This window comes from Anopheles nili, chromosome 2, assembly GCF_943737925.1.
Source record: "Anopheles nili chromosome 2, idAnoNiliSN_F5_01, whole genome shotgun sequence".
Lineage (NCBI taxonomy): Eukaryota > Metazoa > Arthropoda > Insecta > Diptera > Culicidae > Anopheles > Anopheles nili.
Window position 1 is genome coordinate 38,158,217 of NC_071291.1, and position 12,156 is coordinate 38,170,372.

A 12,156-nucleotide genomic window follows, 5' to 3' on the forward strand; every position below is an offset into this window, starting at 1 on the left:
CGTAATGAGCAAATAGGTTGGGAAGTGTAATAAACTATATGTATTTTTAAGCAAAAAATTATTAACCACAAAGTAAGATATAAAATATAATCTTGTAAAACCTATAACAGAAATTTGCAATTCCTAAGTATTTCGTTATCATTTCACGATGTAGGAATCATGCAGTCCTCCGAATAGTATGATTTCAGAGACGAGCATTAACATGTGGCTCGTGGTACATTAAAACCTCGGTTTATTTCATGTGCGCTTATTTATTTTAATTTTGTCATGTTCCATACGGATCGGTTTGTTAAGTAAATGTCTGGATTGCACTTATGCAACAATCGTGGCTGTGATCCAGTCCACATATTGGTCCACTTTCGTGTAAACACCGGGCCATCCGGCCTGTCCGCACGGAGTCGGCCCAAACGAAACGAGCCCAATCAGGTACCAGTACTGTAGCCCACCGGACGTCTGGAGGCCTGTCAGCGGGCCACCGGAATCACCTTGACAGGAGTCTTTTCCTGCCTCACCGCCAGCGCACAGTTGCGATTGGCGCAGAAGCACCTGTTCGCGTTGGTATACCTGATTGCACGCGTCCAGCGAGACTCCTTCAACAGCCACTTTCTGCTTCACGTTGCTGTACCGAGCGGTGGCCGTACGTCCCCATCCGGCCACCTGCATTCGGAAGCCAACGTAGTCTCGTGCTTGTAGCTCGGCCTGTGTCGGTAGGCAGATCGGTTTGATAAAGTCGGAATACGGCACGGAACTCTGAAGACGCAGCAGGGCAATGTCATTGTACTGCTCGAGCGATGTCGGGACGTACTCGGGGTGAGGAATTTTCAGCTCGATAAGTGCATCGATCGGTGGCGGTGAGCAATCCACGTCGTCACCAAGTCCTTCGCAGTCCTGTGCCGTAGATGTGTCCCATTCACCGAGACGTACTTCCGCACTGTAAATAAAATAGATAGTTAGATAGCAACAACTTTTTTTAAATCTCCAATTTTAATTTAATTGACTTTGTGAAACAAACAAACGCTTTTAAGTTCAGTTTTTTTTCTAAATACTAAATTTAAAAAGGTTTCAGTGGTTGATACTCACAGATTCCACGTAAGCGGAATGTCTTTCCCATTGACGCAGTGCGACGCCGTCAGGACGTAGCGATCGTTAATCAGCACTCCACCACAGTGGAACCCAAAAACGTTATTTGCTAAACCACACAGAGCAATAAAAGCGATACGAAAAGAAGAGAAGAGAAGAGAAAACTTTAAAGGTAAATAAAAAAGTTCGCGCAACAGGTATGCCGATCGTTTCCGGTGACTTCACACATCTTCTTCGCTTCCTGCCAACCGAAGTGTTATACGTACGTTTAGCGTACTTTAGCAGCGCTATCCAAGGGAATTCGTCGATGCGCGTGTTGACCCCGCCAAAGATGCGATCGCTCGTCTGCAGCCCGCACTGTCCTGGCGCCGGAAGTAGCCCAGTACCGACGCGCACTGGTGCCACTAGGCTGTCGGAACAGCAGACCAACGGATGGTTGTCAGCGGTCGACCACCCGCACTGGGTTCGCTGCAGATACGTCCGATCGGCATCCAGTAGTGGTTTCTTTTTTATCAGTGTCAGAAGGCTGTTGCAGTTACGCAGCAGTATGCATTGGCCCACACTGTTATCCGGAAGGGCGCATTGTTCTGCAAAAGATAAAAACCGGAGATGATATCGTTAGTGACGATCAGGACGGGGAAGTTAAAATGATGCTGGGATCAGTAGATTTCCCAATCAACAAACAGTGTGAGGTAAAGGAGATGAGCATCACGAAACAAAAAATCTGCTCCTCGGAGGTCAAACGCAACGCAATGGGTCGAACGGGTGAGATAACCGCTGACGAACACACTTACGTGCAGCAGCTGTGCTTAGAAATACTAACAGCAACAACGACACTATGTCCAGAGAACTTGCAACACTCATGATCACTTTACGGTCCGTATCAAAGTCGCAATGCTGTAGGACCGATCGGATGGGAATGCTAAGTAAGACTCGCACTAAGTGCTGCTGCTTCACGGCATTGAAACGACTGGTGCAAGTGTGTCAAACTTATTTCATACAACGGTTAAACTATTGCAATTTTTTATCCTTAGTATCTATATGGTTGTTTCAAAATTTGATAAGTTATTTGGCAATTTTCAATGTATTATCTTAGTTCACAAATTCTGGCACGCGGTCGCTTTGGAAACTAATAATATTTGAATATTTATGTCATAGCATTGTATTTTTGGAGCTCTCATAAGCTTTATGTTACAAGTCCGTACAACCAATAAGTAGTTCAGAATTGTAAATAAATAATCTCAGCCGGATTATAATGCTAGATCAAGTGTGTAAGTTTGACACCCGAGCCAATGTGCACTGTTTGGGGAACTTCTTCGATCGAAGATTGTAATCTCTGTTAAATCTCTACCGTGAGACTGAGACGGCAGATTCACGAATGGAACGGCACGAGAAGGGGAAATTTTCGCATCTATTTTCTCAGGTGGTGATCGAGATAGTTGACGAATCATCTCACCGGTTCGCTAGAATTGCCCCACGCGGGAAGGAAAACACGATCAGGCTGGAAATCCCGATCTTTTAGGTCTCACCGCTCTCACTCTAACGTCCAGTAACTTGTTCTTGTTAGCGCTCTGTCTATCTCGTGTGGTTGCCCCAAGTTGTTTTGTTTTCGTTGTCCTGTCGATCGCATCGATCACTCACTGACCGATCACCCGTAGTTAGTACTCATACTTTTCCGAATTTTCCAACTCCCCAGACAGACCAGTGATCGTTTTATAACTTGTCGTCATTACAAGTTTGAAGTAGAATCATATCATCCGCACAACGATCGTTGGGAAGTGATGCCGGTGTTAATTAGATAGAAATAAATGACGATCACAGTGAGTCGCGCTGGCATCAAGATGAAGCTACCGAGGTGTTTGTTTACCTGATACCGGTTTTGTGTGATAAAACAGGTTTTCTGCATGCGCTTTGCAGGCAAGCGGCGCTATCGGTATTGCCACGGTCGCACGAGGAGCACCCAAAATGTCCGTGTCCATGCGCGGTAGCCTCGAATGCGGTTGTAACAGGCGAAGGTCAACCAATGCTCTTGAGTGCGGATGCTTTCGGGTGGGGATCCTAGTAGCACGCCCCACCAAGCTTTAAAATCCACGAGTCGAACGAAAAACGCGATCAACTTGCCGCTTGCGAGCTTTGAAGATCAGATAGAAGCAGGTGTATTGCATGGAAGCTACGATGCAATGCCAACTTTTGTGCGCACCTTATCCGTGGGCAGGAAAATTCAACTTGCAGGCAATGATCCCACTCAAATTGCGTGCAATGTGATCGTGCTTGGCGCTGAAAGTTACGACAAAATGGAAACGAATAGGCGGTGAAGAGAAAAAGGCAAACAAAAAGGAAAGCCCCAGCTGACCTTCCCAAAGGGGTGCCCCAGGTTTCAGACCCGCCGGTGGAAATAAAACAAAGCAACCGTGTGTCACACTACTCAGTCATGGTTTGTATTTGAATTTCGCTAGTTTTGCGGCTCCGTGGAGAACAACAAACGCACAAAAACACCCTTATTGCTTCGCTTATAAAGCTAACTAGACAAAGGCAAAAAGAAAAGAAACACAGTTCCTCAATCCTACACGTCTAACTCCCGCAATATCGGCAACCGATCGGCTTCTGAGCCGCATCTAACGCATTACGTTAGCCAGTATCCAATCGATGTACGAAGAAATGCGCGTATACACGCCCGGGAAGTTCGACACACCGCACGTCCGCGGTCCAAACGACACCAGCCCAAGCAGGACGAATCGGTCCCGGCTGGACACGGCCTCGTTCATCAACGGTCCACCAGAATCGCCCTGACAAGCGTCCCGATTCTCCTGGCCCTGGGCACACATCTGGCTGCCGGACACGATGATCGGGTTGCGCGAGTTAACGCTATATCGTGCGTACGCACTAGCACATCCGGCCGTGTCCACTATCGGTAACCGTAGCCACTGTAACGTCGGACTCGGTGTGTTACTGCCTGCAAGGACACACATAGAGCATAGCATTAGACAGGTGTTGTGAGAGCGGATTCGGACAGGACTTACGGTTACTGGTTGATCCCCATCCAGCGATGATCCCCATCTGGCCGGTCAGATTCAGTGCGTAGGGTGCGTACTGGTCCGTTGGTAGACACAGCGGACTGATGATGTTGGACGTTTCGGTCGTCTCACGCAGCTTGATCAGGGCGATGTCGTTGGCGTACTTGGGCGAATCGTAGCTCTCGTGTGGTAGTATCCTTTCGATCGCAAAATCCTGGAACCGGGCGCTACATCGCGTGTCCGTGACGGTGTTACACTCGAGATCGCCCAACCGAATGCTGATTCTGTAGACAGAAGTAATGTAGCAAGACGTAAGGGTTAAGTCCGTTAGGTGGAAGGTTCGCTTTAGAAGTCGCTACGTACAGTTGCAGTTCATCGATCAGATTCGTGACGCAATGGGCCACCGTTATCACGTGTCGGTTAGTGATCAGCGATCCAGCACAACGATACGTCACTCGACCGGAAGCTGTGGAGTAAAGAGATCGTTTAGAAGGAGCAACACATCAATAAAATAGCACTGCTTACTTCGATTCCGATAGGCTAGTCGTGCCATCCAAGGAAACTGGCCGGGAACTTCCGATTCACCCCCAATGATGCGTGTATTGACCGAAAGGCCACAAAGAGGCGCGTTGATCAGAGGCTGGTCAGGCAACACTGTTGGCAACACGGTTGTCGGTGGATCCGTACTTGTCACTGGTACGTCAGTCGTCACAAGAGCCGTTGTGGTGTCCGCAACTCGATTACTTCCCAGTGCCGGACGTCTCGAGGGATTCCTCATGATAGGTGCCACATAGGGCTTCGTAGGACGTGAAGAGGCCTCCTGTCGATCGCCAGGATAAATCACCGGAGGGCAGTTCTTGAGCGTTTTTGGATCCTCGAACTGCGCGATCGTGTTGCCACTTTGAGGCCTTTGCTTCCACCAACTAGAGCTGGCTGAAGTGCTGGTACTGGGTCGTTTCCCGCCATTCGCCACCATCGGGACGTACTTGAAACGTTCCTTCGACCACTGACGATCGTCGTCTGATTTCCGGTTCGTGTAACCCTCGTCCCACCCGATAGCCCCGTGTGAGTCGTTCTCCTCCGACGAATGAGCACCGTCTTCTGCTCCTACGTCCCTTAACCAGCTATCGTCTAGAGGGCAGCATATGTTGGGCTCGTTATCGGTACCATAGCCGCAGGCAAGTTCCTTCAGCCTCGAGTTAAAGCTGCCATAGCTCGATTTGGGGTTTCGCAGCATTTCCAGTATCTTGCTGCAATACCGGAGTTTCGTGCATCGGCAGTTGATGTTACCGGACGATGCCGGGGCGCTATCCGGTGGTGCCGTACGATGGTGCTCAACACGCTGGTTGTACTGGTAAAGCTGTGAACCCGTCGGGTGACTGTCGTATTCGTAATAATTGCCCCACGGGCTGCCGGATACTGCGAATGGAATTACGGAACGAAAACGACAGTGGGTCAATTATCGATCGGTACACCCGGGGGCCTCTTTGGTCCCCTTCATCCATTCGCTTTTCCCTTTGAAAGTGGAAGGTTTTTGGCTGCTCATTACGCACTGTTTTGGGTGGAGGTTTGGATTGACGTAAGCGCATGACGGTGGGATCTGGAAGCGTGGCCGCGGCCTTCCTTCAGGGGCTTTTGCACTAAAACGTGTTTATCCGCCGTGCCAGTGGATGCACGTGGCCATGTTTCCACCGATCGAGCGTATGCGAAGCTGAACGGTCAAGGTAACAACTACAAGACGGCGCGCGTTCCGAGGTCCGAAGGGCAAACGCGGGCACACGAGAACGAAAAGGGCGCCGTTATGCTTGAATTAGGCTGATGTAAATCGTTTTTCCTTTTCGCCAAACCCGCCACTTGTGCCGGGTTGCATTTACGATTTGCGCCGTTTGGTGTGGCTTGGTTTGGGTAGGAAATGAAATTAAGAGGAAAAAGGCTACAAATAGACAACGACGGATTGAAGCCGGATCACCATCACGTAGGTGTCGCGCCAGGTGTCATAGAACAAACATCGATTTACGTGATTGCGAAAGAGCGAGAGAGCCGACTTAACCCGCCGATTTGGTGGGATCCGATTGACCAGCTGCAGAAATGCTCAAGTTCACACCCAAGGCTGGCGTAGTTGCAGATCCCGTTTGAAAGTAGTCGACTTCTCAGGGTTAAGAACGTGTAAATACGACTTTAGCGGTGGACACAAAGCAGAATTTTAATGATCTTGATAAAAATAACCGATACCAAGGGCGGTCTGCTAACTGATCTACGTTAACCGGCTACCGGATGGGATAGGTTGAAAGAACTCGACGAGCTAAACCTTAAAACCGGATCGATAAAACAATCTAACAGCGTTGGCTTTTGCTTTGCGTTTGCCACAGTGAATCTATTTTCTTGTTCAACATTTTAAGCAATGTTGGGGCTTTTGCATTTGCATTGAACTCTGGGTTTCCAAAAGCTTCTAGGGAAACCCAACTATTCAATTTACCATTTATAATTTACTAACCAATCACTGTATTTATCATTTTAATGAGAGTTCTTAGTGATAATCATTTTATATCCTCAATCATACCCACAATCTTCACGCGGTATGAATGAATCACCACCATTTTAGCACATCGGCAATTTTGAAACCCGGACCTGGCCGTTCTTGATGGCTGCATTAATTTATGCTAACGTAAAGCAGTGATTAATGCGTTTGTTTTGACGGCAAAGCCAGCCACAGCACCACAGCGCTGCAACAGTGAATGAATTCGCACACGAGGGGGTTCGTCGCTTTTTCATATAGCGCGCACGCAAGTCTTTCGATGGCGCATCTCGATGTCACAGAGATAACGCTGGCACAACACGGTAGCTGCTTTTTTGGGGCCCCCGCTTCACTCCACGTCGGCTCGTGGTCAATCTATTGCGCTATCGGGTGGCCATGGACGTCTCCTAGGCGCACGATTACGGAACGACCTCTTTCTTAGGGGGTGAATAACGCACGAGATCACTGAAGCGCGCGTGCGGTGCGCACTTGGGGCGGCTAGGCGTTTCACTTTCATTTTCCGATTGCAACCCACCCGTACCGGCACGTGAAAACCCCTCACTCACCGTTGACTAGAACTAGCGCCGTCAGCACGACGAGCACCAAACCGGATCGGGTTGCGATCCCGCACATGGTGTCCTTTGGGGGTGCCGTCACGAAAAATGAACCTCCACACGCCAGTGCACGATCACGTTTGGGGACCCGTGTTGAAGCGGCCTGTCCGTCGGGTGGTCGAATCACCTTCCCACCAGAGCGGCTTGGCCTTGACTCGGTTCACCTCGGCCACCCTTGTCACCAGCCCGGTTTCTGCACGGATGGCTGCTCGATGTGTGCGGATCTTGCAGCGTGCTCTACTTCTGCCCCGAGGCACCAAATTGGCCTGTTCGAAAGGGATCACTTGCCGACAGTTCCGCACGTGTGCTTGTTTCCTTTCGTACACCACTCATATGGGAGTCCGAAATGCAATGGACACCGTTTTTTACTGGAAGTGGCCGCGAAATATCACTGGTTGAAATGGGAACTGAGCTATGCCCGATGCATTCATACACGATGCGCTTGTCCACTTGATGCACTGAGTAATGAATATCGCCTTTAATGCATCCTTGTTTTTGCAATCGTTTGGGACACGGGGTGGTGGCGAATGCACCACGAAAACTATGCTGCACACGCGTAACTACGGCCCGAAAACGCGCCACAGCAGAAAAACCCACGTGCCGTACGGCGTGTTCCGGCGCACAATAGAAACCGGCCCGACTGGTGAACATGTTTATATAGTGGAACGTTGCGACCCCCAGATCGGGTGGAACCTCACGCAGACGGGGGGTTTTGTTCTGCACTGAAGAGAGAGAGAGAGAAAGAGAGAGGGAGAGAAAATGAGAGAAGACCACAAACACAGCGGAAAGGACTCCATTCTCTCGCTCGCGTTTAGGTGCCGCGGTGTCGGGCTCACTTCAAGGAAAATGTCCGTTCGCCTTCCCAAGCTTTTCTTCTCACCTCCACGATCGCGGCGCCGCTTGATTAATCCGCGAAATTGGCTACAAAATCTAATGAGAACGAGTGTATTCAACCGCGCTGAGTCAGCGCTTTGGACGCCAACCATCCAAGAAGAGTAGCGCGCGCTCATCCGCAAGATGTCGGTCAAGAATGGAATTCCCCGGCCGGCGGTTTCCCGAGTTGGTCGACTACTTCCTGCGGAGTGGCCGCTTGCAAGGATATCCACGCGAGTTCACGCGTATTTCCCTGCATTAGCGAGGAATGTCACTCTCGGGGTATCGTTCCGAGAAACGATAAATTTCACGAAATAAAGTTGATCATGAGGTGCTGGCTCCGTTCGATGGCATCTCGCATCTTAACGATGGGAAACGATCGGAAGGTTGCTCTTGAGCTGTTAACCTCAATGTGAACCAAAACATCCCACCCCCGTTTTTTATTTGCTCATCACATTATACTGCACGCACTGCACGCATCGTGAGGCGGTTTTTCGCGCGTCAGAGCTGCATCGCGTGTTTGCTGAGGGCCACGCGGCTGGCCCGCGAGTAGACGACGTTCCGAGGGTCGCTACGATCAACGTCGATCGTCCTTTGTGGTGCCGTGAAATTCATAACCAGATAGCAAGAGGAAAAACGGTCCCTATCGGAGGCTTCTGAGACGCGTACGTAAATGAGTGCGCTTGTCTACCGCGAGGAGGCCACCGTTTGGTTGGTTTTTTTTCGCAAAAAGCCAGACAAAATTGCTGGCAAAAAATAAAACAAAACATTTAGTACAATGCCGGAACATGCAGTTGTTTGTTTTAGTACTTGCTACCAAAAAAAATAAACCTAAAACGGCCACCAAAATTGCATGTCCAGTGGGGTGAGCTTTGGCGGTTTTGGCATTCCGCGCTAGACAAAGCTATCGTAAAAGCATGCATGCATTCAAATTCTCACCATTGTCCGTTTGTTTGCCTTACAATGTGGCATTAGACACACGAAACAGATGAAGGTAGCGGATAGCCCGCCGAACGGGAAGGTTTTCGATGCGTTCTTGCTCATCACCACCGCCCAAAAGGATGCCATCACGGCCCTTGACGGACGCTGCTGCGCTGGTCAAGATCGAATCGTCAATTTCGAATCCCATTGCGCTGCGATTCATGTTCAAGGTCTCGATAGCCATCGAATGTTTAAAACCTAACCCAACCCACTGGACGATGATGATGATGATGATGATGAGGGTATGATTGGTGGCGCAGATCGGGTTCTCGAGAGCTTTTTCGGTAGCCGACGGAGCAGAAGCAACAGAAACGAAATGTTTCGCTCGCATCCCTGACCTTCGGGAGGGGTGCACAACGTAGCCAACACGACTACCGCGAAAGGCGGTGGCCAATTTCCCACCCCGTGGCCGTGGACGCAGTAATTTGGCTTTGTATTGCGGTTATTATTGTTTCTTTCTTCGGTAGATGCTGCCGTTGCTTTCGCGCGTTGATGTTTCCTTTGTCGAGAGCTTTGCCAATCAATTTTAAGCCATTCTAGTTCCGTTCCTTCGCCGCTAGCTGCACGGAGGGGCTATGCTTTGCAAAGTTTATACGTTTCTTCTTTTTTTTGTTATGTGCGTTCGAAAACGTTGCACTTTACGCCCTGTGAATCTTCTGCCGCTACATAACAGCCCTTGAAGTGCGACGAACGCATCATCGATTCATGAAATGTTTTTGTTTGTTTGTTTGTTTGTTCGTCCAACTTATATGCCCTCCCATTTGTCTTTGTTCTTCGATTCGTGCGTTTTATTAGTCTCGCTTGAAACTATGTCAAAGTGCAACCTTACCGTGGTCTTGATACCGTACGATAGTATGAACTGCATCATATCCGTTCCATTGGTCTGCCAATGAACTCATTATTCGTGCATTGTTGGTTCTTCCGCGAGTTTTAAATCAAGCAATTTTATTTTTGCAATTATCCTGCCAGCAACGGTGAGACACTTCTTTGTACCACTTTATGGAATGACATTCAACCGTGAGGCTTAATTATTCCGACAAGGAATTGTTTTTATTTGTATATATTTTATTTCTTAGTACACGATACACACCTTTACAATTCAGCCGTATGAATGATTAGGGGCGTAGAACGATCACTGATGATCACAACGGGTTTTACAATCGAAACCCATGTTTACTGCGTATGCAGGGAATTATTAAAACGGCATAAGTCGTCCTTAACATAGACGAGGAACCATACTTGGTGCATGCTACGAAAACTGTGAGATTCTTCCTGGTGAGTTTCGATAATGACTTATTCGGAGTCAGCACGTGTTACTGTTACAACAAGTCTACATCGACCTGTGTGAATTAAACCCTACTTCTGGAATGGCTATTTATAACGGAGCATGATTAATAAATATCAAACTGCTTTCGTTCGAGAGCTGCTAAACAAAATAAATGGCATAGCCATGATGATGTGTGGTGTTGTACATCGGTTTTTCACATCACCGAGTAAAGGTACTTAGGGGGAATGTTGATATTGAAAAAAATCTTGTCCTACGACCATGCCCTAGTCCTCATCTGCAATGAGAATGGCAGTAGCAGTAACCGAGGTGGCGTCGATGCTGGCGTTTGCGGGGTATGATTCAGATTCCTCCGTCTTTACATCTGACGCGTCCGAAGTTTCATCAACTGCACCATTCACGGCCTTCCTACTGTCTTCCATCTCTGCTCGTATCCGCGCGCCAAATGTACTGTCAATCTGGTCCAGCCGCTCAAGTAGTGTCGATTTAAACTCTTCCGGCCACTTACCGGACCATTCGTTAAATAGTTTGACCTGTGGTGAAGAGAAACGCGTAGAACATTATTTCATTTTCAAAATTTTTGGCCACTGGCGAAGGTTCGCTTTTTTCGAAGGAGCCGAACTTACCCTACACTGGAATAAACTCATAGGTTTGTCCTGACCGGGGTTTATTTGAGCCATGGCACTGATCAACCCATTAACGTAAGTGCCGCCACCACTTTGGCACGACAGATAGGACACGAGATACGGCACAAAGTCTTCGCGTTGAAAATCGCTCCACTCCCCGAACCACTGAACCAGATATCGAAGCTCACCGTCGACGGTTAGGTTGTACGATCCGTTAGATGTCATGTTGTGCGTCCTTTGTTGAGTCTAATAACCGATGAAAATGTGATTTCTCGCGATCCGACTGGCTGCTTAGCGATCGGTTTCAGTCTCAACTGTGGAGCAACGTGGCGGTAAATATTACAATCTATTTTACCGAAAGATGAATACACCTCCAACTACCATGACACGGTCACACTGATAGACAGATCCAGAAAACGTCAGCCCAGCATCTGCTTTTGCTCCCACCAGGACCAGCCACACCAAGTTAGTCGGTCATGGACGAGCTTCGAGCTGAACCTTTGCAGACTGTGGGCTATGTGAAACTGGAACTGTGCTGCCGCTCCGTGATGCTGGTGCCGCGTTGGTGGCTGCTAGGTTTTCCGATACCAGTTTTCTTCCTTCTCTATCGTTGGTCGCTTTCTTTCGTACGGCTTTCTTTGGTTCTAGTTTCAAGTTTATCTAGGTTCCTGATCTGCAAGCATCCCGCTAGCGAGATTGCATACGCCAGCCCGGGGGTCCAGTTTCCACCGTCTCTGACGTTGTTTTGTTTTTTCGATCTTTCTATTTCCTTTCTTTTCTGCACAGCGCAAACCGTGGCTGGCGGATCGTGAGCGAAAAATAACTGTAACGAATGCGGCCAATGCAGTTCAAGCTACACACACAGGATGCTTGTAGGTAATATCGTCGTTGTTTTCTGCGGGTAAGAGCGCCTTCGTGTAATTCGCAACCAAACTTCGATGGCTTCAGCCGTTCACCCTTGCACGGGAGGGTTTCGTAGAGTTTAGACGGAGATTCTCGTTGCCGATTTAATTAAACCATTCACAATTGACGGTATGCACTTTTGCCCTCGGTTCATTACAAGACCACTTCCCGAGAGTCCTAACTAATTCACCTTCGGGAAGACCTAACGTTGCTGTGGGTGGGTATTTTCGGACAAAAGTATATCCTCCGGCGATTCGGGAGCTTA

General features: G+C 48.7%; 3 protein-coding genes across 3 annotated transcripts; all 3 read right to left on the reverse strand.

Annotated features, from left to right (window-relative positions):
- Positions 1-19: 19 nt before the first annotated feature.
- LOC128731777 (serine protease easter-like) lies at positions 20-1,987 on the reverse strand. Its single transcript, XM_053824918.1, has 4 exons — positions 1,875-1,987; positions 1,347-1,667; positions 1,081-1,189; positions 20-931 (listed from the first exon to the last, which is right to left on the reverse strand). Exons 1-4 carry the CDS (start codon positions 1,942-1,944, stop codon positions 313-315), a joined length of 1,119 nt encoding a protein of 372 aa, XP_053680893.1. The 5' UTR covers positions 1,945-1,987; the 3' UTR covers positions 20-312.
- A 1,708-nt stretch (positions 1,988-3,695) lies between these two features.
- On the reverse strand, positions 3,696-7,242 carry LOC128731776 (CLIP domain-containing serine protease B9). The gene is made up of 5 exons (XM_053824917.1): positions 7,176-7,242; positions 4,620-5,513; positions 4,458-4,560; positions 4,101-4,378; positions 3,696-4,033 (listed from the first exon to the last, which is right to left on the reverse strand). Exons 1-5 carry the CDS (start codon positions 7,240-7,242, stop codon positions 3,696-3,698), a joined length of 1,680 nt encoding a protein of 559 aa, XP_053680892.1.
- A 2,930-nt stretch (positions 7,243-10,172) lies between these two features.
- On the reverse strand, positions 10,173-11,213 carry LOC128720158 (uncharacterized protein C14orf119). Its single transcript, XM_053813811.1, has 2 exons — positions 10,989-11,213; positions 10,173-10,895 (listed from the first exon to the last, which is right to left on the reverse strand). The coding sequence occupies exons 1-2, from the start codon at positions 11,211-11,213 to the stop codon at positions 10,629-10,631; spliced, it is 492 nt and encodes a 163-aa protein (XP_053669786.1). The 3' UTR covers positions 10,173-10,628.
- Between the last annotated feature and the right edge of the window lie 943 nt (positions 11,214-12,156).

Excerpts from the sequence above, each read along its gene's own strand:
- LOC128731777 (XM_053824918.1), bottom strand. The coding sequence starts at position 1,944 with ATGAGTGTTGCAAGTTCTCTGGACATAGTGTCGTTGTTGCTGTTAGTA. Across the intron at positions 1,190-1,346 it reads GCTGCTAAAGTACGCTAAAC|CAAATAACGTTTTTGGGTTC; the intron begins GTACGTATAACA and ends TGTGTGGTTTAG. Across the intron at positions 932-1,080 it reads ATTCCGCTTACGTGGAATCT|TGCGGAAGTACGTCTCGGTG; the intron begins GTGAGTATCAAC and ends TTTTATTTACAG.
- LOC128731776 (XM_053824917.1), bottom strand. The coding sequence starts at position 7,242 with ATGTGCGGGATCGCAACCCGATCCGGTTTGGTGCTCGTCGTGCTGACG. Across the intron at positions 4,561-4,619 it reads ACTAGCCTATCGGAATCGAA|CTTCCGGTCGAGTGACGTAT; the intron begins GTAAGCAGTGCT and ends TTTACTCCACAG. Across the intron at positions 4,034-4,100 it reads ATGGGGATCAACCAGTAACC|GCAGTAACACACCGAGTCCG; the intron begins GTAAGTCCTGTC and ends GTGTCCTTGCAG.
- LOC128720158 (XM_053813811.1), bottom strand. The coding sequence starts at position 11,213 with ATGACATCTAACGGATCGTACAACCTAACCGTCGACGGTGAGCTTCGA. Across the intron at positions 10,896-10,988 it reads TGAGTTTATTCCAGTGTAGG|GTCAAACTATTTAACGAATG; the intron begins GTAAGTTCGGCT and ends TCTTCACCACAG.